The 25,130-nt window shown below is 44.6% G+C and overlaps 1 protein-coding gene across 13 annotated transcripts in view; it reads right to left on the reverse strand.

The window, feature by feature from the left end:
* Nucleotides 1-20,010, reverse strand: part of ebf3b (EBF transcription factor 3b) — a 68,017-nt gene extending 48,007 nt beyond the window's left edge. For 12 of the 13 annotated variants that reach the window (XM_061087335.1, XM_061087332.1, XM_061087330.1 and 9 more), the window contains exons 1-6: nt 19,880-20,010; nt 19,368-19,524; nt 18,966-19,029; nt 18,574-18,629; nt 16,662-16,735; nt 14,661-14,729 (exon numbers count right to left, since the gene is read on the reverse strand). In XM_061087335.1, the coding sequence (XP_060943318.1) occupies nt 14,661-14,729; nt 16,662-16,735; nt 18,574-18,629; nt 18,966-19,029; nt 19,368-19,524; nt 19,880-20,010 (551 nt within the window). The remainder of the gene's footprint in view (nt 1-14,660; nt 14,730-16,661; nt 16,736-18,573; nt 18,630-18,965; nt 19,030-19,367; nt 19,525-19,879) is intronic. The other variant, XM_061087334.1, reaches the window with a different exon arrangement.
* Between the last annotated feature and the right edge of the window lie 5,120 nt (nt 20,011-25,130).

Consider the following 25,130-nt stretch of genomic DNA (forward strand, 5'->3'; position numbering starts at 1 on the left):
TAGAGCATCTCCGCTTGTGGACTTTGTGCGTGTCTTGCTGTCATTGTCACACAGTCCTGCCTGGTCGGACACTCGCGGGGGTTAAAGGGCACCAAACTGGATCACCAAGACACCCGGCGCGAGCATTATCCCCAGCACAAATGGCTCAGTGCTGGGTTAATTGATAAACTGCCGCTCCACTTCATTAGTCAGACAGACCGGGCTTAACGAACGAACACAGAGAGAGTGTCACTCTGAATATGTTAATCATGACTGGCCATTATGGGGCTCTTCCCTCTACCTTCTTGTCTCAATCGCTGGCAAACTACAAAGACGCGGGACTCACTTCAAACTCGGTGTACGCTTGTACCGAGCAAGGCTATTTATCAGTGACAATAGAAAAAACAATGGAGACAGACAGACGCAAGAGTGGTCCTTGGTGTTATTGAATATAAATATATAATAACCATGTAAAAAATGCATCATTTGGCCTTTTCACAAAGGCAGTTGTAATATAGCGCTAGGTGAGCACTGTACTTGACGTACACACTGGAGGTGAGGGTGTCAGGGGAGAGCTCGCTGGAGCGAGAGGAGGTTTTATTGTTGCCCAGCCCTTCCGCTTAAGTGCACATGGCTGGGAGGAAGCCGGGACCTCCAGCTCTGACCTCTGCGCATGTATATTTAATAGGCCATCAGTTGGCCGGGGCAGCGCTCTGATCAGGATTCAGAGAGGGGCTTTGAACACCCCTGTGTATTCCTGAGCGTGCAGCCTCAAGCTGCTCTCCCCAGCTGTGTCAATCCGACAGCACTGTTACAGGCACCCAGACAAGGCGCTGGGCACTCCACTGCTACCGCCTAATGACTACAGAAGAAAAAAAGAGAAAGAAAAAAAAGGACAACAAAAACAATAACATTTGGCGTATTGAGCTATGCTACCATCTAATGAGTGGTTTTTAAAAACTGGAATATTACGGCAGCTGATTTGGTGTAGGGTGTGTGTGGGATGTGTTTGGATTACATCAACTTCACTATACGACGCTATGTTCCCCTTAATAATAACAAAAAGGCAATCTCACGGTGACTGCACTACACATGCCGGTAACGCTTGCAGGAACAAGACGGCAAACAGAGAAGTGCCACTCGCGTGTCTTTTCTCCTAACAAGGTATCACTACTCTTTGAATCAAAACGGCTCTCTGTGTGTGTGTGTGTGTGTGTGTGTGTGTGTGTGTGTGTGTGTGTGTGTGTGTGTGTGTGTGTGAGCGTATGAATGTCACAGTGCACGTGTGTGTGTGTGTGAGTGTGTGTTTGTGTGAGGGCAGCTTAACGAGGGTGGTTCATTTGACAGGCAATTAGTTTGCGGAGCTGCTATTGACAGCCCCTGTGCTTGTGTTTGTTCAACAGCTCTGGGTGAGTTCCACGCTCCCTGGGCTACGTGACAAAGCACCTCCGACAGGGAGCTCCTGATCTCCACCGAGGCTCGGAGGCTCGCACTGTGAGGGGGGGTGGATATGTGACAGCCAAGCACAGAGAAGAGAGGAGAGAGAGACGGGGGGAGATATACAAAACCCACAAGGGTCTATTAGGGGGTTGTTGCAAGTTAATGTAGCTACAACACACTTTTTGTGTCGCATTTTGAAAGGCCTGAGCAATGATGTTGTCATTTGTTGTTTGATTGCGGGGATAGCGGAGGGTAATCTTAGGAGACACCCGGGCTCTCACACTACATGCACACACATAAAAATGCAGAGAGCGAGGAGACAAGGAGGTGGGGGAAAGCTAGAGGGAGATGGAGGAGAGGAAAAATATAACAAGATCCAAACACTCTTTTATCCTTGAAAATCCCATATTCTAATGCAGGGGGCCCATCCCTCTTTTAGTTGCAACCGTTTCGTTTGTAGAGCCGAGCTCCAATCAATATCATTATTTTCACAGAGGATCGAAGCGCCTTCACCGAGTTAATGGGGGATTGAGGTGGTAAACGTTTACCCTCTCACTGTCAGCAGAGCAGTGGTCCATAGTGGGGCCCAGATGACAGCGCTGGCCTCCGCTGTGGACACACTGTGTGGAGATGTCCTGTGGGTAGACAGGCTGCATGGACTGTCAACCGCCTGCCATGCCCTAGATGGCCGAACATATCAGCCACTTGAGTTAGAGCAGCAGCATGGGCTTTGACTTCTGCTGGAGCTAACAGAAACAAACCGGCCAGCGCTGGCAGCCCTGTGCTGCTCTCTGCTTGACAATGTTATTGTTGGTGCAGGGGAAAAAAAATTGGAAATACACCCCTGTTATTAAGTAAAATATGAAATAACATGCTGCAACATCATAATAAAATAAAACAAGCTTTTTGGTCAATGTTGGCCGTCGTCGCCTGTGGATCAGCTGCTCTGTCGGATATTTGAGAAATTAAGACTAATCTGCAGCTGGCAATAGCAAATAAAATTCTCTCGTATAGCAGCATATGCTAAATAGCTCTTCAAGCACGCAGATGCATTGCTGTAAAATACTTCTGTCTGCGTATCTGCATCTCCCAGATGGGTCCCAAGCTGTGCCAAACTGCATCTCATCAGCTGCTGTGAACTATGGCATCACGTGACCGCAGGAGATATGTGGCGTCCTATTCTGTCTCGCCTTGGCACCACACGGTCAAGCGATGCATCATCAGGAAGCGCCGCACTTTGTCAAAATGGAGGTACCAAGCCGAGTGTGTGTTGGGGGGGGGCGCGGAGGAGAGGGAGGGAGGAGTGGCTGCTCTGCTCCGGGTGCCGAAAGTTCTGTTCAATAAACAGGAGAAAGGGAACAAGACTCTTGTCCAATTTCCCATTTTTCTCACTTTGGAAAAAAAAGACTAATCAGCACAGTTCGAGTTAGTTTGGGTTTGCACAAGGGTGTGACTAAGGGGTAAGAGATTTCATGGGACGTTGCCCCATGAATCATTGAGTTATTGGTTTCCGCCCTATTTTAATCGCTGGCGGGCCCGAGCCAAAAAATCTCAGAGGATTCCGAAGAGCTCTTTTCTCCACCATTCAGCAGAACGGAATTTGGTCTGCAAGTGCCTCACGTCATTCGAGGCGTCCTTCACAGTTTCAGGGGCCCTAATGCAAACCACATGGAGGCCAGCGTCCGGTTACGGACCTCTGCTAAAAAAAAGAAAGAAAGAAGGACACGTTCCCATTGGCTGCTCCGGGATGGGAAATGGGGTGTCTTGATGGAAAAAGATAACAAACACATCTAAGTAGGAGTCACAACACAGCCAAAGCACACACACATTCACATGCATAAATATACATACACATGTACATACACGAGGACATACACAAATATACACGCATATACACGAATACACACAGGCTGAGAAACATACACTTACGGGCCTGCAAGAGCTGTTTGCTTGACATGATGGAAGAATGAGTAGCAGGCTCTGTAATATTGCTCCTATTCTTCATTGACAAGCAGATATATTTTTGCTGTTCCCAACTGACTTTGCAGCGCTGAACTCCATTTATGAATTATCTGACATATTTCCTGCTATTTTTTTGACAGCAGTACTCAGAGGAAATTTCAAGGCACCTTTCTCCTGACAAGTAGAAATATCAATATTTGAATAAATTGCAGATTTGGATCTCCTCACATGGATGCTCTCCAGCAAGAGAGAGAGTGCGAGTGTGTGTGTGTGTGTGTGTGTGTGTGTGTGTGTGTGTGTGTGTGTGTGTGTGTGTGTGTGTGTGTGTGTGTGTGTGTGTGTGTGTGTGTGTGTGTGTGTTTGCGTGTGTATGTGTGGGTTTGTGTGTGAGTGAAGTGAATGGGAAGGGGTTTGTTTCATTCTGTTACCACGGTCTTATCCCCCTGAGCCCTCGGGCAGAAATCTGTATGCAGCATTTCATTAGGAGGGAGCTCGACTGAGTGACATGTGAAGCACACCTCGCCGTCGACCTGATGAAGTTTACTTCTCTCAAACGACAAAAAGCCACTTTGTAGACTAGCCCTTTTTTTTCCCACAGAGGAAGAGAAGGGGGCGATGGCTGAGCACCAATAAAAGAATCATGAATGTTGTTTCACAGAATGACAGGCCTATCTGTACACAAATATTTCTCTTCGGAGAAAAATGCAAGCTTCAGAGATTTTTTTTTTTCCCCTCTTCTACTTTTTAAAGCAGATTTGACTTGATAGAACTGACAGTGTTCACAAATATGATCACCTAAAATCTAAGCCTTGTAGAAAACAGATGACACGAGACACCAAAGAAAGAGTCGCTTCTTATCTTACAACAGTGGCGAGGAAAGTAGCATTTCACCCAGTGAACTAAATAATTTACAAACAAATACACCATTGTCCTACAACCTTGATAAATACACCATTCTCTGTCTGAGGGGTCAATGTCAAGCATCTATAACACTCAGCACTGTCTTCTTAAAGCTCCCGGTGTTACGTATGAGAGACTTCTGCCTATCTGTCTCACTCTGTTTAGCTGCAGTAGCTGCCATGCTGTCTGCATGTCTGCTGCTGCCGCTGATAGATCACTCTCCTGCCTACCTCTTCAACCTCCCCCCCCACCACCACCACCTCCACTCCTCCCCTCTGCACCCTACCGTCATTTCAGGGAGCCTGAGAAATGGCTTAGCCATGTGAGGTTACTCAGGTACCACAAAGGCTGCGACCCCGTGACCCCCAGCGCCGACCTCCCTGACCTGAATGTCATACTTTCTCCCTCTCCAACAGAAAACAAAAACAAATCTTATCATGCGCCTCCACGGCTCTGAGGGGGGGGGAAACAGAAAGCCCTTATATCAATGTGGTGCTTTGACAATCATCTATCCACATGACCTGTGATTTCTCCGACAGGGTCTGCTTGACACTTACAACAGAGAGGTGACGGCGCACAGGTTGTCCATCTCTCGCCTCGCCTGCCCTTATCTCCTCTCTTCTCCATCGCTCCCCTCACTCCTCCTTGTGTGCACAACTTAATAAGCAAGCAAGGGGTAGATTCCCATTATGGAAACCCTGGAAAATGGCCAGGACATTTCCCCCCATATCTGGGATCTCCATCTGGAGAAGGCACTCGCGCTCTCACTGCCCCCCTCGTCCAATCTCTGTGTGTGTTCTGGTGATCCTACACTGCAGAGATGGCTTTCACTCTCCACTGGCTACAATGAGATTGGCCCACCAGGTTGACTCTATTCGAATCGACAACCCATTTCAATAACGTAACAAAACAGAACAGAGTGGTGATGTTGAATAAAAGATTTTTGAGGAGAGCCCAGGGAGAGAGATGGGTATCTTCAATTATCTAAAGGTGTAAGATTTTTTTTCGAGCATCTTAGCAGAAACGTGCATTTATCCAGACATAATATAAAAATAATCTGTTTAGCGATGATTCAATAACGGCATGCAATTTGGTTAGGTTCCCCCCTCGGTGTTATTTTGATCTGCATGTCTGATTCACTGCTCCGACATCAGTTATTCATAACGAGAGTATATGGTTAACAGACTAATAAAGACTACACTGAGGTCAGCAAGTCACTAATCCCCGGCATTATTAGTAAAAACAAAACCTACAGCTTTACGCCGTCCACCTCATCACATCTGAGTGCCTATGCACGTGCATAGGGTCCGAACATAATATGGTGTGATTCAAACCATACAATGAGAAGAGAAAATAAATATGCTAAGAGCAGCAAGGGTGGACCGGGCCAGGCCTCTGCGGACCTATGTCATCACTCCCTCTGGTCTCGGCAGCGCTCCCCACCCGAGCGAAAGGCTCAATGATTACGGAGGCTCAGCTTCCCTCTAAGAAAGCAAACCGGAGCTGCAGTCCAAACAAGGCCAAGCCAGCAGCGAGGGAGCACTGCTACACCAGGCGGCTCGGGTTTACCGTCGCCTCCGACCTGGCTGGCCCCCGGGCTTGCATTAGTCCCCCAGCCCAGCCTCTCTAGGACAAACAAACAACCACCACTTACACAGTCAGGGACGAGCAGTGAGGCAGGGAGAGCCGGTGCCACCAGCACTGTGCGGAGGGGAACCTGACCCAATTGGATTTGCTTTATCACCCCATATAATGACTCCCAGACTGGTGTGTTCCAGTGGTAGAAAATAAAAGATTACCCAAAAAAAATCTGCCTGGCTGCCATTGTGAGTTTGGCCCAAAATGGGCAGCTCCCCCTAAAACAGATGGGGAGGCATCTCAAAAATGTTCTCTGCCTCTGGGGACATGTGGTTTTCCCCATCATTATATAACTGTAAACTCCTGGATGTCAGAGATTGGGGATAATAACTTTCAGATGTTGGCAGTCCAGGCCAAAGCTGGGACCTGCTGGATGGGAACGGTTATTTGGCAGAGGAGAGGAAGTCTGAGAGATTAAGACTAAGATGTGACGGAGAGAAAAGTGGATCTGGACAGGAGCTTGAATGGGTTGCCTTATTCTTTTTGCGATCGTACCGGGGCCCCGGTAATGGCCGTGTGGGAGGCACAGGCGCGGCAAGTGTGTGCATGTGTGTGTGTGTGTGCGAGCGACACAAATTAATATCAAAAACACAGGAAATCATGTCATCGTGTTAACACGGCGAAATCAAGCTGAAGTGCTCGGGCTTGATCCACCACTTTTAGCGTTCCATTTCAATTTTCAGACAGATTTGATATGACAGCTTTAGCACTCCCCGTGGCAGTGCAGATGTGCCACTAATTCAGAAACAGACACACCTCCTTCAATAAATGAGTCCTTATAGAAGTGTCATCCCGTTAAACCATTTTTATTGGTTTGTCTCACATGGCGGGACAGGATCATTGCTCACAGCGGACGTGGTCGCTGGTTTGCCGCCGTGGTCAAGGTTTGGTCACTTAAACGCGCTGTCCTCTAATGAAATGAACAATCTCCTCACATGTTTTTTTACACATTGCAGCTGGTCACCGTGTGGTTAAGAAAACAACCTTTTTTCTCCTCTTCTTTATAATTTTTTTTTTTCCTCCCTTTTGCTTTAAAGTATCGATCGCGGTGCTGAACAAGCAGAGGAGTGTTTTTTATTGTAAATCAATACTGATCGATCGGCAGCCTGGGTGTTGAATATGGATCAATATCACACCAGGCAGTGGAGGAGATCTGATTTCAATTGGCAAAAGAAGCCCACAGCAGGTTTCCATCAAGCGGTAATTCAAGACATGGGAACATAAGTCAGATGGATTGATATAGACTAGCCAGGACCTTTCTTGCCACTGAACCAGCACAAGGAAATTTCTGTCATATATCATTAACGCAGTTGGGGCAGGCAGTAAAAAAAAAAGAGGGGGAGCCGAGTACCTCAGTGACCCTCAATGAAGAGCAATGGTCAAACATTGAATAAATACTCCATTATTAGCGTGAGTCTTGTGGGGGGGTTTTTTAAATGTAAAAAAATCCCACCGGAATAAAAAAAAAGTCAAACCAACACAAACACTAAAATAGACGCTGGGGCTGCTCTGTCTCCGAGCACAGGCACCGCGGTGTGGTCATGTTCTGCAGAACTTCTGGAACTGATTATGCGGAGGTCAGCTCCAGATTCATACTGTAAAAGCTGTTATTCATTTGCTGAACAAATGTCCGGGAGAAAACCGGTGAATGGTGAAATATTTTTATTGCGCTTATCATGCAGTCTGTCTTCATTAAACTCGCACATTGGGTTTAATTCAAGCCGCCCCGACAACATTCATAATATAATTTAATGGCACACACGTCGCCAAAGTGCATCGAGCATGTGTATATGGTAAAAAGAATAAAATAACTCAGGTCGCCCCGTTCATTCATCACTTGTTTGTGATTCCTGAACAGAGGGGCACTGTTCCAAATGACAGCATTGTAAAACAATAAAAACAGAGCTATAGTTAGAAATAACTTGTCACTTTTAATAAATGACACTGGTTCAGGGCTCTTTCTCTGGGGCTTCTCGTCCGATACATCCCAGGCACCCCTGGGGCCACAGAGCAGCCAGCAGACCAGCTCGTTTCCCCGAGGTAACTGATGACCCTCTCCCCGAATTCCCGCATCTTTGTCCTGTGACCTCACACCAGTGGGAGCAGGACCATGTCCGATGAAATCTTCAGACTGCTTCCCATCCTAATCTCGCCCGTGTCACACTACAAATTGCTACATTCAGAAAATGGAAATAGATGGAGGTGGAGATGGAGGGAGGGACAGAGGGCCGGGGAGAAAGGGAAAGGATGGGAAGGGGGAGTGGAGGAGTGTGCATCGACATCCAGTCCCCTAAGAAAAATACTTGAGGAAAGAACGACTCGGGAGATCCCGACAAGGAATCACATCTCAGCGAACATATTGATCTGATTTACAAAACCTCCACTCTAATGCGAAACAAATGGCGTGGGCGTGAACTGGTACTTAACCATAAAACCCCAGCATTACTCCGTCTCCGATGAAATACCACATATATCCCTCACCAGGGCCTAATGTGCTGTTTTACGGCCAGATACGACTGAGGTTGACCCAACAGTTTGTTTGACAATTAGGGGAAACCTAATAAGGATTGAATGGGAGTGAGAACATGCCAAGAGAAAGAAAGGAGACCCTTTTTCACCAGAAGAAATGTCTAAAACAACACGGGTCTGAGTGACCTAAATGTGATTCACAGAATCAGGAGCCATTCGACAAAGCTCTCGCGTCATTAATGCTTCACGACACCAAACAGCGTCTTGAAAACAGCCACAAAGTTTAATTATAAAAGAGAGCTGCTAAATATTTGAGAAAGAGTGGCATGTTTTATTTACCTCAGATTTAATTTCAATAATGTAAGGTTTGCTCCGCGGTGGCTTATTGCAGCAGTGTGTGTCGGTGGAAAGTGAATAAATCTTAAAAGATTGTTTTCTTTCATAATATCAAAATAAATCACTTACATTGCCCCACAGCCACATTAACGCAGCGCTAAACCCAAGTGTGACTACGACTGAAGATAGTAAACTTCAGCAACATATAAAAACATACCCCCCAAAAAAAAATATTTGATAACCTTCGCTTATTTCTCTTCGGCATTGTGTGTGTGTGTGTGTGTGTGTGTGCAACTGTGTGTGTGCAACTGTGTGTATATATACAAGGTCCAGTGTTGCTCTTGGCCCAGCATTCATCCCATCACCCCAGCTCTGGCCTTGTTTCTGTCAGCAGTGAACCAGGGGAGTAAAAAGAGTGGTGGGGGGAGAGGGGAAGGAGAAGGAAGAGAAGGAAAAAAGAGGGAAAGGGAAGGGGGGTGGGTGAAGGGGGGAGGGGTTGTCTCCATGGACAGATGGACTGCTCTTTCTCAACACATGTGGAACCATGTTTCGTCTTTCACTGCCGTCAAGCTGGAGCCGAATCCGTCGCTCTGTTGGCCCGCGCCTCTCTTTCGTACTGCACACCTCTCTCTTTAGCAAAGCACACACACACACACACACACACACACACACACACAGGAGCGTGCCAACACACACACACACACACACACCACACAAACATCTCCGTCTTTCTCTGCACACATGTTAAAGTCATCACCCCTGCTCAGCGCTAGTAAAACACAACACCCCCGGCTTCTCTGCTGTTGTCAAGTCTTGCCATTAGCTGATGCCACTGGGGAATCCTACCCTAGTGAGGTGGGTCTCCCCCGGGAGCGTCAGGCACCACGTTACGTTCAGCCGCCACTCATGTGAACCCAAACATGTGAGCATAATTTGGAAAATATCATTTATACTGTGCGTCTTTGTACGTGTCTTGACATTTACAAACTGCGATAAAACCGACATGAGGGAGGAGGGAATAGAAAACAGGGCGAGAATAATTTGAGGTAATGTTTTGCTTAGTGAACAGTATTACCCAACGCTGGATGTCGGAGCACTGGGAAGGAGGTTCTGGCTCCGAGGCTGCGGAGAGGGTCTGGGTTTCATTTTTCAGCAAGTGCAAGCCAAGGGTGAGCTGCCAAGTACAGCTTTCGCTCTCAACACTTCCTGCTCTTCCTCCGCTGGCTCGGGAGGAGACAGGCTTCACTCAAACATCATGTCGGTTTAGGCAGGGGTGGCCAGTTTATTCTCCCATTTCTCAATGGGCGTCAAAAAAACTCACATCTGTCTTGTGAATTACAGCGGCCGGGGGGGAAGTGGAAACGCCACGACTGACATATTGTTGAGCCACAAATTAAAGGTGTGGTACACGCATGGGTAAATACGGGGGGGAAAAAACGTTTCCTATTCAAGTTACCAGCTTTAATTGACTCACTAAAGCCTAGAGAAACAGTGCAGCTCCGGTCCCTCAGCGGAACGCAGCGCGGAGAAAAAAAAATCCAGAAGAAACACCTGCAGCAATCAACTCTCAATCACAACAACAGTGGCCCCATCCACGGCGTCGTTTTCATTATGGATGGCGAGAGCACAATGCTAGATTAACACTACCTACTGAGTGCCATCTTAATTGCCCCTCTGCAGATGCAGTGAAAACATGTCATTTAGGTTCTTCATAAACAGACTTCTCCTCGCAGGTTATGGAGACAGCCGCTCAGCAGAAACACACCCTCTTTCCCAATGCTGATGTGCAATTAAAATGGTTTTAGAAATCCTCTTTGACAGTCCAGGGCTTAGCCAAAAATGTAAATGACATTAAAGGAGACAATGAATTTAATTTTGTTTAATGTCCCCTTTCACTGATTCTCATTTACATCACATTTCCACATAAAGGGCTGACCTTATAAATACTGGCATTTGTTCAGCTTTTGGAGGTAATCACGCTTTTGCAAAAACCAGATGGGAGCGCACAAATTTTCCGATTTGTTTCTCAGAAGGCCGGGGGAACCACACGCGAGGCGTTCTAAGGCTGCAGCCTTTTGTTTCTGGTAAACAACTTGACAACAAGTCAAGTGCACTCTGGGAAATGACCTCGTAGGTGTTCCGCAAATGAACGATAACGCGCGGTCGTTTGGAAAATACAGGCGCGCTAATGAGGGACATAACGGAAAGCTAAGCAAAATTTACATTAGGCCAAAATTTAATTGCATTAACACACAAACAGGTGCGGTGAGGCCTTTATAAATGAGCTAAATGAATAAAAGCCTCCCACAGCACAGCCGTGTGTGTGCTGACCAAAAAAAGAGACAAGGGGAAAAAAAATTAGGGGAAAAACAAGTCAATGTCATGAATTATTCAGTGGCTGGGCTGCACTCCAAAGGTCAGTGCTCTTTGACCTTTGTGACAGGAAGTGAAAGGGAGCGCCGCGGCCGCTGGAATTAATGGAGCTGACATGTTTAGATCTGGTCCGGAATCTGAATGGCGTGGGTAAATTGACACGGGATGTTAAACTGCATGAACATACATTAAATTCAAAATTCATACGCGGGGAAGAATGCACACACTGATAACTCATTCCCTCCGTGTGTCCGTCTCAGTTCTGCTTGCATAAATTTGCCCCGGCCTCCCAGAGTAAAACGTGACCTCTGAACCCCCCCACGCACAGAACGAGTCATTTTCCCTCCACTTCCAACAACATGCGCCGTCTTATTACAAAATCCATGCGCGAGCCCCGGACGATGTATCTAATCTTTCACACTAGAGAAGACAAAGTCAATATGCGAGAGAGTGAAGACAGATACCAGACAAGTAGAGTCATCAGAAATTGAGTTATGTTTGACTATACACACTACATGCACTGTAAATGGGGAAACCGTCTAATCAGATATCGGTGCCTCATTACTATAATTCTAAAGACTCAAATATACCGACTGAATAAACCTGCACCCCCCACTTACTTTAAGGCACCATTAAGTTATAAATGTGACATCTGTAGCACTGCTGGATTTATACAGGGGGAGAGATGATTACACTGAACTGCAAAGTGCTGCGGTCATAGCAACAGTCGCAAAAAAATTACTGCTTCCTTTTACTAATGTGAGCGGCAATAGACTTTGACATTTTTAATCGGGTTTGATGTGGGAAGAGAGGGTAGCGTACGCCGGCGCTACTGAGGACGATTTACTTTCATGCAAATGCACTTAATGCAAAATACACTGACTTCCTTAACAGATAGTGAAATTTGAGTCACAACACATATAAAGGCGCCCGAGATGCAGCAGAAATAGGGACTTTCTGCGTCCAAAAAATGAGAATGAATAATGCAGGGACATCAAATGTAAGTGCTGAAATATTTAAAGACCAAGCAGTGCTGAAACTTTGTGACAGCTGTTGGGCCTATATCTAACCAACTTTCTCTTTTTTTTACTTTTTTTTTTTTTTTTTTTTAAGCGAATCCTTCCTCTTCAAAAAATCTGAGTGAAAATCTGTATCAAAACTCTGAGAGAAAATAGGGTAAACAGATGTCTGGCTTGACCGCAGGAAAATAGGACACATTTGGAATGATAAGTTTCCCAAACTCCGTTGGATATGCCAGATCCATGGGAACGCCAGTTAATGTCTCGCTAGATGCCAGCTAGCTGTGCGCGCTCTCCCCTCTTGCCATCTGGGAAAATGTTGCAGCGAACGAACGCCATCAATGATTCACTCCAAATCTGTTTCTTAAGGTTCGACCATGCTACTGTTTCTCCAGGAAATGTGGCAGTGCTAGCCCTGGTTCTCGCACTGTAATTGTAGACAGATGAGACGTGCCTGATTCAACAATCAAAACCTCTCCTCGAGGTTTATGTCACTCAACTATGTTCTACTCAATTGGAAATAATCAGTTGCTGCCAGGAGTGACCGCAGCACAGGTGCCTGTAATGATGTGCATGAGAAAATGACAGATGTAAGAGAAATGGCTGTAAAACATGGAAGCTTTAACTAAAAGCTTACCCGTGTGCACAGCGGGACACACTCGGGTAATTGCAGTAAATAATCTTACGCAGCAAAAAAAACCTGCACCGTGCTCTGGTCGTGTCCGTAACTCACGCTAAACCCTGCAACCTCTCACAGGCACCCCTTCTCTCCGCGAGCCCCCCCCCCCCCCCCCCCCAGCCACTGGGAACCTGTGTGGGTCTGCTGGGGTGAGCTGACGGGCTCATAGTTACGACATGGAGACAATGGGAGGGTCTAATGAGGAACATATGCTTTTGTGTTTCAACAGAGCCGCTCATTGTGCAAGGAAAGGGATACTCCACTCCTATTCAGGCTCATCACAATGAAAATCCGAGCCCTCCCTGAGCCAGTTGAGCTTACAATATCCATCCGCTTCTTTTTTCCCTTGCTCTTTTTTTTTTTCCCACCCCTCTTCTTGACTTTAATTCTCCGTGCATTCATTTTGCTTATTGTACTTATGTTACACGTTTTGTGGCGGCGGATTGAAGAACAATGGTGTGTGAAACCCTGAGCAGCGAAAAGGCAGCCGAGCGACACAAAGCAAACATGAAAGCAGCGGAAATTAGGCATCTCAAGTTATATGTTAATATTCGCACTTCACTGATAAATGCACCTGACTGATAAATTAAGCAGCCCACTTGGCACCAGATCAAACAAACAAAGAATCCTCTAACCTTACATGGTCTAAACACATCAGTACTTTTTTTCTTTACAGGCACTGTGACTGTCATGAGGAGTAAAAACAGTCAGCCGGAGCAGCAGCAGCACGAGCAAAACACAAGCAGCATGCGTGAGGACGTGCGTGCGTGTGTGCGTCAGTCTGTCTGCGTGTTGGTGCCCTCGCCCGTGCGTGTGTGTGTGTATCTGCATTTATCTACGTGTGTGTCTGTGTGAGTTTGAGTTCAGACAGCAGTAGCTCTGGTAATCCATCCAGGCTCCCAGGGCAGCCAGCTCCTACTTCCTGATGCATGAGAAGCCGCTGGAGTGGAGTGGCAGCAACAACTGCTCAGCCCTATTTGATTACTAATAAGAGAGTTGTCCCCTCTGTCAGATACCAGGCATTCTCCACTAAGCAAACAGTGATTCCGGCTAGTCAAACATTAGCATTGCTGTCTCTCCCTACTACGTGGTGAGAGTTACATTGAGATCGAGGCTCAAACGAAGCCCCCTACCTCGCCCTTATATCCCACCGCACACACACACACGTGCACGAACATGCACGCCCGCCTAAATATATTCACACTGACCCGGACATATAGTTTTCGCGGTGTGAGAAAAATGTCAATGCCTGGAAAAAAGAAAAACCATTTATTCTCCCTCTTTAGAAAGTGATGAAGGCAATATAAATGTGGCAGATGTAACTTTCCTGAAGGTGCCGAAACAAAACAGCCCCCATAAAATGTTTATCCCCTCTAAAGCGCAACTTTAATGGCGTCAAGCTCACGGGGAACTCGAGCGAAGGAAACAGTCAATGGAGAGCAAGTATTGACAGTGTAAAGCATCACTTGTCGTAAACAAAGAGAGGAAGCCAGCCAAATAAATCTGAAGTTGCCTAAGCTAATTAGGTGTATTCCCAGCATGATCCTCCAGTGATTGAGCCACCTGTGATTGAACAAACCCCATCCAGGTGGTGACCGCCCCTCGGTGCACAGGTACCTGGGAGCGACGCCCCTCCGCCGCTCACACAGGCTCACCCCTCGGTTCCCACACTGCGGGCCGCGGAGGACGCCAGTCAGCCCAACCGGGCCGTCTGGCACACCGGGAGGGGAAGCGTTTGCTCACCAGCTTCACCCAGGTGCCCGCTCGGAGTCACTCACACGCTCACTCATTCATCTACCTCATCCCACTCGTTCACAAACACAGAAGAAGAAGAAGAAGAAGGAGCTGCTCACGAGCCACCTTACCTGTCAATGATCACAGGGTCTGATGGAGTCTCGTTCCTGTTTCCACAGCTTTTCTTGTCACAGCATCGGCTATAGGAAGACAAGACATATGTGTGAGTCATGTGTGCGTGTCTGTGTGTGTAGGAGGGAGAACAAGCAATACTTTGCTAAATAAATAAAAATAAATAAATAATGCACGCAAAACCACATACATTTATGAAGTGGCTCGGAGTGGTTTTTTGATATCGGGAGCAAAATTGTCATGAGATTTCCTTCACTCAATCTATCCATTCCATTGATGCTGATGGCTGATAAAAATGGTGAAAACAACATGTTGTGTTGTTTGGCTTAGTGTTGGAGGGGAGGGGAGTGGGGATTGGGCCAGGAGGCAGGGGAGTCACTTTTCACAGCTTCAGCTTTTGTTTACCTCTAATTGCCAAGCTGCTATTTCTGAGGGAGATGCAAGGTGCCACCCTCAACCAATATTTCTGCGGGGCATTTATCAATTATGGCCTCAAAAGCACTAATCTATCTTCCAGCACATGTTTCAAGCATCTCCTCTGCCTATAGCTAGCTGGCTTTTCCCTTCTTTGATTAGAACTTGAGTCAAAACCGCACAAAATAATAAACAAATACATCATCCCGGCTTCCACGTGAAATGAAAACATATAAACATGTAAGAGTACGACTGATTTATGCCATATGGTGCCGAAAGAAAAACAAAGATTTTTGTGCAAAGCTACTGTCAGTCAACCGCATGCTATTTAAATATGTGTGATTTACATGACTTTCCAGCAGCAGCAATAAAGATGTGTTTTACAGCGAAGGTGCTGCAAAGTATTAGAGCAAATATATAATTCAAAGCCTGCTGTTGTACAAGCAGGGGAAAAAACAAGATAAGATTAAATGATTATTCTTATTATAACTGCCCTTATTATGTATATCCACTTATCTGATAATAGGCAGCAGTTAAAGTACTTCTTTATTCAGCAGCAAAACACACTTCCTCTCGGCAAAAAAATATATATATTACCTCCAGAGCACAAGCATATTCAACGTGTCACAAATAAGTGATGGATGCATGTATAAATTGAGCGTGAGTGATGAGTTTATGCATGGAAAAAGACAAATCATTCTCAGCTCTCATGCTGCACTTGCTCTCAGCCAGTAACTTGAACAATGCACCGGTGCAACAAAGGAGAGGTTAACCGACAGTATCCGAATTCAATGTTCACAAAGCTCATGCTGAGCTCGACAATAACAACAAAAGGCGTTTTTCCTTTTGGTATCAATGACACCGCTGAATAGCAGCGCAATACGAGAGGTTGAGATTTATGTGGTTAAATGACGCTAAAAGGCTCGCTGATCATTGTTGACAGGTGGGATCAACCGAGAACTGACTCTCAAATTAAAAAAAAGAAAAGCTGATACATGACATGCAACGTCTATGCATAACTTAACAGAGAGCACATTGTCTATGGCAGGCATCAGTGACGACAAGCGGTTCTTGAAATGTACGAGAGATAAATGCAGTGAGAATTAAAAAACATAACTTATGTACTGTGTCACTGACTGTTTATTATACATGCAGTGTCCCTTCACTGGAGGAGACAGTCAGTACGTTCTCACTGTCACATTCAGATTCATATCAAAGTTGAATCTCAGCAAATCAAAAGTTAGAAATGACAGCAGCTCTCTCTCTCTCTCTGTCTCTCTCTCTCTCTCTCTCTCTGGCTGTCAGTGTGTGTGTGTGTGTGTGTGTGTGTGTGTGTGTGTGTGTGTGTGTGTGTGTGTGTGTGTGTGTGTGTGTGTGTGTGTGTGTGTGTGTCTCTGTGTTTGTGTGTTAACTGTGTGTGTGTGGGTGGACCACAGGACAGCCTGGATTGCTGCATCACATCATGAGTGTCAAAACCTTCTACTTATTGAATGGGATGGAATTACTTTTAGCCTGGATGTTCAAAATGGACAGAGCACAACAACAAAAAAAGATAGAATAAAAATAAATGAATAAAAAACTCTTACCTGCACATTATTTCATGGGTAAGAAGAACTCTGCACATTTCTGGATTCTTGTCTTGGCCCTCATAAATGATGGCCTTTGAAAGGAAATGAGAAGGGGATAAAAAAATAAAAAATAAATCAAGTGAGAACACAGTCATCTCTTAAACACATGTTATTTCCCATGAATTCACAAATAATTAGTCGAACACAGCTGCTGTTTCTGAACACCACAAAAAAAAAAGAATGATAAATCAGGGCAGGAATAAACATGATGTTAGGACAACATAATATATTAGATGAGTCCTGAGTAAGAATGTGGTTAAGATCATTATATTAATTTATACCCACATCAATTATCTCCTCAAATAAACAATTACAACAATAATTATAATTGTAACAGCAGCAGCAATAATTTTTGTGGCACTGATAATAAAAAAAGTGTATTAAAAAAATATCACGGGTTTAAAATGAATTGTGATGGCATTGATTATAATAATTATAAATTGTAATATTTTTTTATTTTTTTTATTAATCTGGATAATATCCCGTGGCTCACACAGACAGACAGGGAGGTTTTCATAAGGAGAGATCCAATAGAAGTGTCATCAATATGCTTATAATCTGGGGATATTTGGGGGAAAGTGTTAATGGGCAATCTGTTGTTTATTTTGAGCCGCTAACAATGATCTTTCTGTGGATAAAAAGCGGTGTCTGGCGGTACGGTTGAGTAATTTTTGAGCATTGGCTGAAACAGATGGCGTGGAGCTATCAGTTCTGCCGCTCTTCTCTCCCTCCCTCGCTCCCTCCCTCCTTCTCCCATGTCTAAGGATAGACTCTTTACCTCCCCTCGCACTGAGCCGGCTCCCAGCACAGCCTCCCAGTATTGACTAAATACTTAAGGAAATAAAAACAGGGACAAATAACAAATAAACAAATAAAGTGGCGCGGTTGTTTGTGTTTTCGCTGCCACTAATAAATCCTATAATTATTTTATTTATTTTTTGGGTTCCTGGCACGCTTCAGGCCAATGTGGGATGAGAAAGTGACACATCTGAACCAGGTCGCATTGCTCCGATTAAAAAAAAAAAGGAAAATCTGTTCCACTTGAACCGTTGTGTGTTTTTTTTTTTTTTTATTCCTTTTTCTTTTTTTCTAGGAACAGGGCGATTATCTATATTGGTTTGATTTATGTCGCCATTTGCAGCTGTAGAAACAGAAATCCATAAATTGCTTGTTCTGCATCATTGACTCGGATCATTCGCACAGGAATGTGACCAGTGGCCCAGGCTGCACGGCTCTATCCCGGGGAGCCTCTGCCCGAACCCTCCGCTGGAATAAATTCCTATTTCCCCCTCGTTAGAATTCACTTTAAATGTTTATTATTAAAAAGCAACAATAAAAAATATATTAGCCTGGGCTCCGGGGTCAGTTTGCATGTTTGTGAGGAGGCTGAGAGAAATGCACCTCTGCTAAAAAAAAACACATATCAATATTCATATTTATATATTACATTTTACGCATAATTTTCCAAATCATCTTTAGAGCGTCGCTGACCTCTGACTCTTCGCAGGAAAAAGTCAAATCAGATCATATGGAGCAGACGTAGCGTTCAATTTTTAATGTTGGACAAACCGAGCTTACAAAGAAGCCCCAACTCGAGCAGAGTAGAATTGACTTTGGAGACTTGCAATTTGATATGACCCAACGTAAACAGCAGGACCGGAGCCTGTCTCCTCCGCGTCCCAGCGACAATTACATTTTCAACAGCAGATTATTTATTTTTGTTTATTTTGTGTCTGCATCTCAGCGGTGTGATGACATTTTTTGCAACGTGCGTGTGTTTGGAGTTTAGCTTTTTTTTCTTTTTGCACAAGTGAATAGTGCATGTGAGCAGAGTTGCACGGTGCGTTTAAAGTGCACAACAGCAGCTTACCTGCTTCGTCATGGAATCGATTAACCGTATGTAAAGATCCTGTTCTGTTCTGACGCCTGGAGAGAGAGAGAGAGGGAGAGAGAGAGGGAGGGAGTGGAGGAGAGGAAACAGAAAACAGGAGCACTTGAGAATTTTGAGGAATTACAGGCAATGAATTAAAATAGCAGAGAAAGTCCTCGGAAGAAAAATAAAAAGTTTGGCAACACATAATACAAAATATAGAGTTAGGTCTTAGTGCATTTGCAGAATTATCAGACGGTGCTATTAATATAATAATATTATTTTTCAATGGCAATATTATTCTGAGTATATACATATTTATTCAAGGTGGCGTTGTGCATGCAGGTGAACTAACGGTGTTTGCAGGAAATATTATGGACACTTCAACTCACCATTGCTGTACAATAACTGTAGTTTGTAATGAATCCCATTGTTAGTTTTTTCACTGGTTGGTTCCTGCAGAAGACAAACAGTTTGTGAGAAAATCAACATCAACAACTGTGTGTGTCATTAGCACGTGTCTGGGTGTTTGGAAATGTATATTTTTATATTTATTGTTGCAAAAGACGAGGAACACCTTTAGCTGTTTGAAACGACTGTGTCATCAATGCATTGACTGTTTTCTCTCTCTCTCTGTTTTTTCTTCTTCTTTAAATAAATCAATATTACACGTGACTCCCCCTCAATAACCCGTTGCCATTTCACTGAGCTTTACAATTTTGGAATGCATGTGCTGATTATGTTTTTTGCAGGAAAAGGCACGCGTGTTTTCTGAAAAAAAATGCCCCGCTTACTTTGTCCTTCTCCACAAAGTCCACAAAAGCTGTCCGTTCGATCTCCACGGGCTGACCCTGCCTGTCATACAGCGCCAGGACGAAATGGAAAAAATTGGATTTTCTGAGGTTGGACGGGGGCTGCTTTTCATAATGTGCCCGTGCCAAGCCGACACCGCTGCGGGGAGAAAACAAGAGACCATCTCGGTTAAGCACCGGACACCGGGGATAGCTGCTGAGGTGATGCAGGGAGAGAAGCTGGAGGAAAACATTGCAGATGCACAAGCACGTTGTCGGGGTTAGGGATGGGGTGAGGGTGAGGGTGGGTGGGGAGGTGTGGGAAGAGGAGAAGAAGAGATTTCTTGATTTGTCACAATAATGGGTAATCTCATGTAATGAAAGAAGGGGAGAAAGCCGAAGGGGGGGCATTTATTGGGAGACCGTAATTGATACAGAGTATTCAGGGGATTGAAGGGGTCGATATGATGAGGAGGGAATGCGTGAGAAAAATCAGATGCTTTTGGCATGCGTACCTTTGGGCGGCTGTGTTCGCGTCCACCACCCCAGCTGTGTGCATCCAGGAGCGGACCGAGTTCAGTCCACCCAGCGGTTCCTCCTTCATCGTCGTCCCCCCGCGCGGTATAGTTTCCTGAATCCCAAACATTTAGGACAATCTGCGTGGAAGCCTCCTGCGAAAATTAGCGGAAAAAAATAAACGTCCAAGCGTGTTTATCCTTCAGGGTTGCTTCTTCTTTTTTTGCTGTGGTGAGTCGCTGTTGTCACGGGATAAGCAGCCGAGACGATTCACACTTGCGAGGGACAAACCCGGTCCACAGGTCCTGCCTCCCTCTTCGCTCCGTCCGATGTGAACAATTCTCAAAGTGCTGCACTTAGTTAGAGCGATATCCACAGACTGCAAAAGTGAATTGTTCAATAGACAAGGTTCTTTCGCTTTCTCTTTTTTTTTTTTTTTTTTTTTGCTAGTGTTCCTCTTTGCTTTGTTTTTTTTTTAAAAAGGTCTTTTCTCTTCTTCTTGTGCTTTTTTTTTTCGTGCTATTCACAGCAAAAATCGATGGATCAGTTGTCGGTGCGCGCGGGTGATGATGATGCTGCTGCTCTCAAAGTGCCCACATCCCTGAAGCACCCGCATCCAAAACCTTCAGGACTTCTTGTTGAGTTTAAAAAAAAAAAACCCACTCCTGCAGAAAAGGTGCTGCTGCTGCTTGCTGCTGCTGCTGCTGCTGCTGCTGCTGCTGCTGCTCCGCAAGACAAACACGGGCTGGGGCTGATCACCAGTGGAGGTGTTCCTCGGTCACAGGAGAGGTGGAGAAGGGGCCCTTGCGCGTCGTGCACGATGGATGGGAACATGCAAAACTAAGCCCTCTTTCCCCGAGGACTGAAATCTTTCCCGGGAGCCAAAACTCTAGACCCACGGGAGAGGCGCTGTCAGAGTGTGACGCGGCCGGGGGCGTGGCTTTGCCCATATTTGGCGCGCTGACGCTTCCTGTAAGAGCCCCAAACAGCCGCGGCTCGGCTGCACTCACTCGCTCCACTTTCCTTCTTGCTTAGGCCCTATATGTGGTGAGTTTTGATTTTTTTTAACAATATGGAAAAATCGGCTGTAACCATCGCACATAACGAGGAAGGAGACGGAAAAAAAAGAATAATATACATGATAGTAATAATAATTTAAAATTCAAAGATTATTGCTGATTGTTTTTTTTTTTTAGCTGGCCTGATGATTTGCAATTTCCGTGATTAGCCGTGTTGATATATTTATTCGATTACATCTGTTATTACTTGTTTGTTCACTCATGTATCGAAAGCATCACTTGGCACACACGCCATAAATCACATTTCAATAGCGGCACATCTTCATTTTTTTTTTATATATACATTTTTTTTATATTGTGCACTTTTAACTCCATGCACGCTGAAGCCTCTTCATTTTAATTTTTTATATTTGTCTGTGATTAAAAGGTGATTCACATCAGGCTGATTTCTGCCATCAGACGTGATTATTCATCTATTAATACACGTCAACTTTGCACCGAGCATTTATCAATGACTTCCATTTGTTTTGTGGCTGTAAAACCGCGGAGCTGCTCGTTTTATTTATGTGCTGCATGAAATATAAAGAGTTGGAGGAATCAGGGGTTTAATTTCGCGGCGTCCATATTATTGACGTGAGGAGTGATCAGTCACTCACTGAACATGAAGTCACATCTTCTGACCTCTTTAAACAACAGAGTCATTACATGTCTATCATGACATTAAACAAACTTCCAGGAAAAGCTTGTGTGTCTTCTTTATTTCAAGCACGTCCTGTGTGTATATATTAAAAAAAAAATCTGCAATAATCAGAAACATCTTAATCATTTTTAAAGAGCCAACTGATGCCTTACATGTCCGACTCTGTCCGAGAGGGACAAGCAGGCAATCCGGTTCATTAGTGGTGAAAAGGAGGAGAGGATGGAGGGAGAGAGGGGAGGAGGGTGCGAGGAAGAGAGATGTGTGCTATATCCTGAGCAATCTATCTAGCTGGTGCTGAGGGTTAATAGCTGCTGCCAAAGATAAGTGAATTATAAGCTGTTGCTTTCACCTCTACACAATCTATTGCCAAATTGCCCAGTCACAAAATGAGAGTGAGGATTATTTTTTAACTTTTTTTTTATATTTTAAGAAAAATAAAAGTTTTAATTTCTGGTAAATAAACAAATAAGAGGCAAAACTCAAAATAGGCCTCTGTTAAATAATTATCTTTATCCTTTTTATATAAAAGCAGTGGACATTCATGTTTTAAATGTTTTTGTCTGTTCTGCAGAGATTGTAAATATCTTTTTTTGCACAGAACTGCACCCTGCTTCTTTTTTATTTTTTGCACTGTTTCAAGTCGCTTATTAGAACTTAACCCCTGATTACACGCACCGAGGCGATTTAAATCTGATTATCAAATTAGGAGACTTTGAGACAAATCCTCTTAGATCTGATACTGTTGACTGGAGAGGGAAAATGGATCCCCACACCCGTCACGTAGGTAACGATGCTGTCCTGAAAGGGAGTTTTAAACCGTATTTGACAACAAATGCAGCTGCCCCGCTATTTCAGAAGATATTAGAGAGAAAATGAATGCAAATCTGTGTGCAGGGGCCATCTGGACGTGGAGAGAGGGAGTCAGCTGCTGCGCACACTGAGGCGCGGAGCCTGAATCCGTCTCAGCTCATTCTGTGGGATCATCTGCGTGGTGGGCTTACACCGTGGAAAATGCGCTCTCCATCATTAGGTGAAATGTTAGAATCAAAATAAAAAGGAGACGCTGATCCCCGTTGGTTTTAGTGGCCGCGTGCGTGGGGGACCTCGCACGCGCGCGGAATTAGGGGGGTCTCATAGTCACATTTTCCCATTTTCCCCTCATGAAACCCGTGTTTCTCAGGAGGTAAGTGATGGGTGACAGGCAGGGAAACAAGTGCAGACTGCTTGTGCCTGATCTGTGCGTCTTTACGCGCAGTGCGCACTGGGCTCAGCGCTGGTTTAAATGACCGGCTGATGACACAGGGGCCTGGTATCTCATGCCTCTATTCACTGGCCACAATGACTGAACCCCCACAGATTTGGACCTGTCCAGCGATATAAAAACCCAAACTCCTCGGGACGCGTGGCTCCCAATAAAAATGTAGTACACGGTGACTTAAAGACCTCCCGTCTCGACGGAACGAGCCTCCTCCGTATTGAAGGTGACGTCTTCTTTTTTGTGTGAATTTACGGGGCGAGGCCCTCATGATCTCCTTAAATTTGCATGTAAATGGCGACATCAGCCTACACGCGTGCCAGGGGCCAGCGGGCCTCCCAGATGTCAAGGCAAAGTCAATCAGCCGGCCGCTGCCCAGCTGTCCATCGATGCACTTTGCTGGGACAAACACTTTCATTATATGCTCACCTGCATTGTTTCCTAATGGATTGATTGGCAAAAAAAAGAAAGGAATAAAGAAAAAGGAGCAGAAACCTTATTAGCAGCCACCTCGCAAGTTTATTCGCTCACGGCTGCATCACAGAAGCTTGTTTTAAAGTGATCTTTTCTCGATGAAATATTAATCAAATACGCCTACAGTTACGCATCATTTCAAATTCCATATGGGACAAATAGGCAGACAGCCCACTTATTGTTTACTGCAACTCACGCAACGTTGTAAATTCTATTGTTTGTCTGCCTTCAAAACTTGGGAGAAGGTGGCTGAACTTAAAATGTTATTTATTCATGTGTGTTTTTTGTTTATGTGACATGTGCGATAACGTGCAGAAAAAATACGATGTGAGAGAAAACAGCCTTTGTTTCTAAATTCTTGTCACTTGTAGCTGCATTTTAAAAGCAAACATGTAGTTGTGTTTTAATATTTTCTATGGTTTTTCATACAAGTTGGATAAAATAGAAAATATTAAAAAATGTGTTGGATTTTCTGAAATTAAATTAATGTGAAAATTGTCTCCCTTTTCCAATAAAAGCCCACCTTACAAACTTTTGTTTCCACGCGCTGCTTTATACACTATTGGGCCTAATAAATGCACGTCCGGAATTCGATATGACACATTCAAATATCACATTAAAACACACTTAACACTTCATTTTTTTAATTATAGGAGTAAAACACAAACGGCCACGAGTGATGAGATCAATCATGTGGGCTGCTCGTGTCAGCTCCTGCTTGCTGAGCTGATAGACGGACAGCGCCCCTCGTTGGTTACACTTGAGATCATTGTGGCGATGTGAGGCAGCTGTGGCTAAACATGGCTAAATCACAGCATAGGGTTTGTCCAACACCCACTGAATGCACCCTTTACCCTCATGAAGCCCCAGTAGAAAAAAATATTTTTCCATTGTTTGTATTTGCAGAATTAATTATCTCAAATAATTAAAATACATATTTGCAAGGGGTGTTCTAAAAACAAAAAAAACGCACACAGGAATTTAAAATTAAATTAGATTTAATAAAAAATACATATTTATTGGGATACAATATTAAGGACAGGGGTGGAGGTTGGTGTTTTACATTCACATGCACAAAATAAATACATTTTTATAATTATAATTATTATTAATAATATTGTTATTATTATTCTTGTTTGGAGTCCACTCTTTTTGGAGCGTTTATTGTGGGCTGCATGATAAACAGAATAACAATTCAGCCCAGCCATAATATACGACACGCAGCTGCTGTGACCTCACATTTCGTCACTAACTTCTGAGTGCTCATGTTAATTGTGTGCAGTGGTGAGTTCTGTCAAGGGCATTGCCCGTGCGCACAATTTGCATTTCCATTCTGCTGTGGAAATGATGAGAGAGTTTCTGCGCCGGTTTAGAGCCTCGCGGCGCAGTCTGTGGGCGAATTACATTTAAAGAAGGCGAGAGAAATTAAATAAGAAACCGAGACCACTTCAGGGCTATTAACATCTAAAATATCCCCTGGAAATTTAGACCAAAATACACATGACCAAATACCCAGGGTACCTTTCGCTCCCATGCAGCAGCAGCCCCCCGTCTCGATTGTGTCCAACACTGTTTTGTGGGCCCATCAGAAATTCTGTATTTAAGAGAAAGTTATCGCGCCGCCTGCACATTTCTCAGTGGCGCTGATGGGAGCGAGGTGAATTTGATTATTCAGCCCTGAATCGCAGCATATTAACTCATAATGTGGACGACCAGACTCCACAGAGAAGGAAAGAAAATATCTGCCTCCGAAAGGTCATTTACACATCTCATCAGTGGGCATGATGCGGGCACATGTTGCA

This window comes from Limanda limanda, chromosome 15 (genome assembly GCF_963576545.1).
Source record: "Limanda limanda chromosome 15, fLimLim1.1, whole genome shotgun sequence".
Taxonomy (NCBI): Eukaryota; Metazoa; Chordata; class Actinopteri; order Pleuronectiformes; family Pleuronectidae; genus Limanda; species Limanda limanda.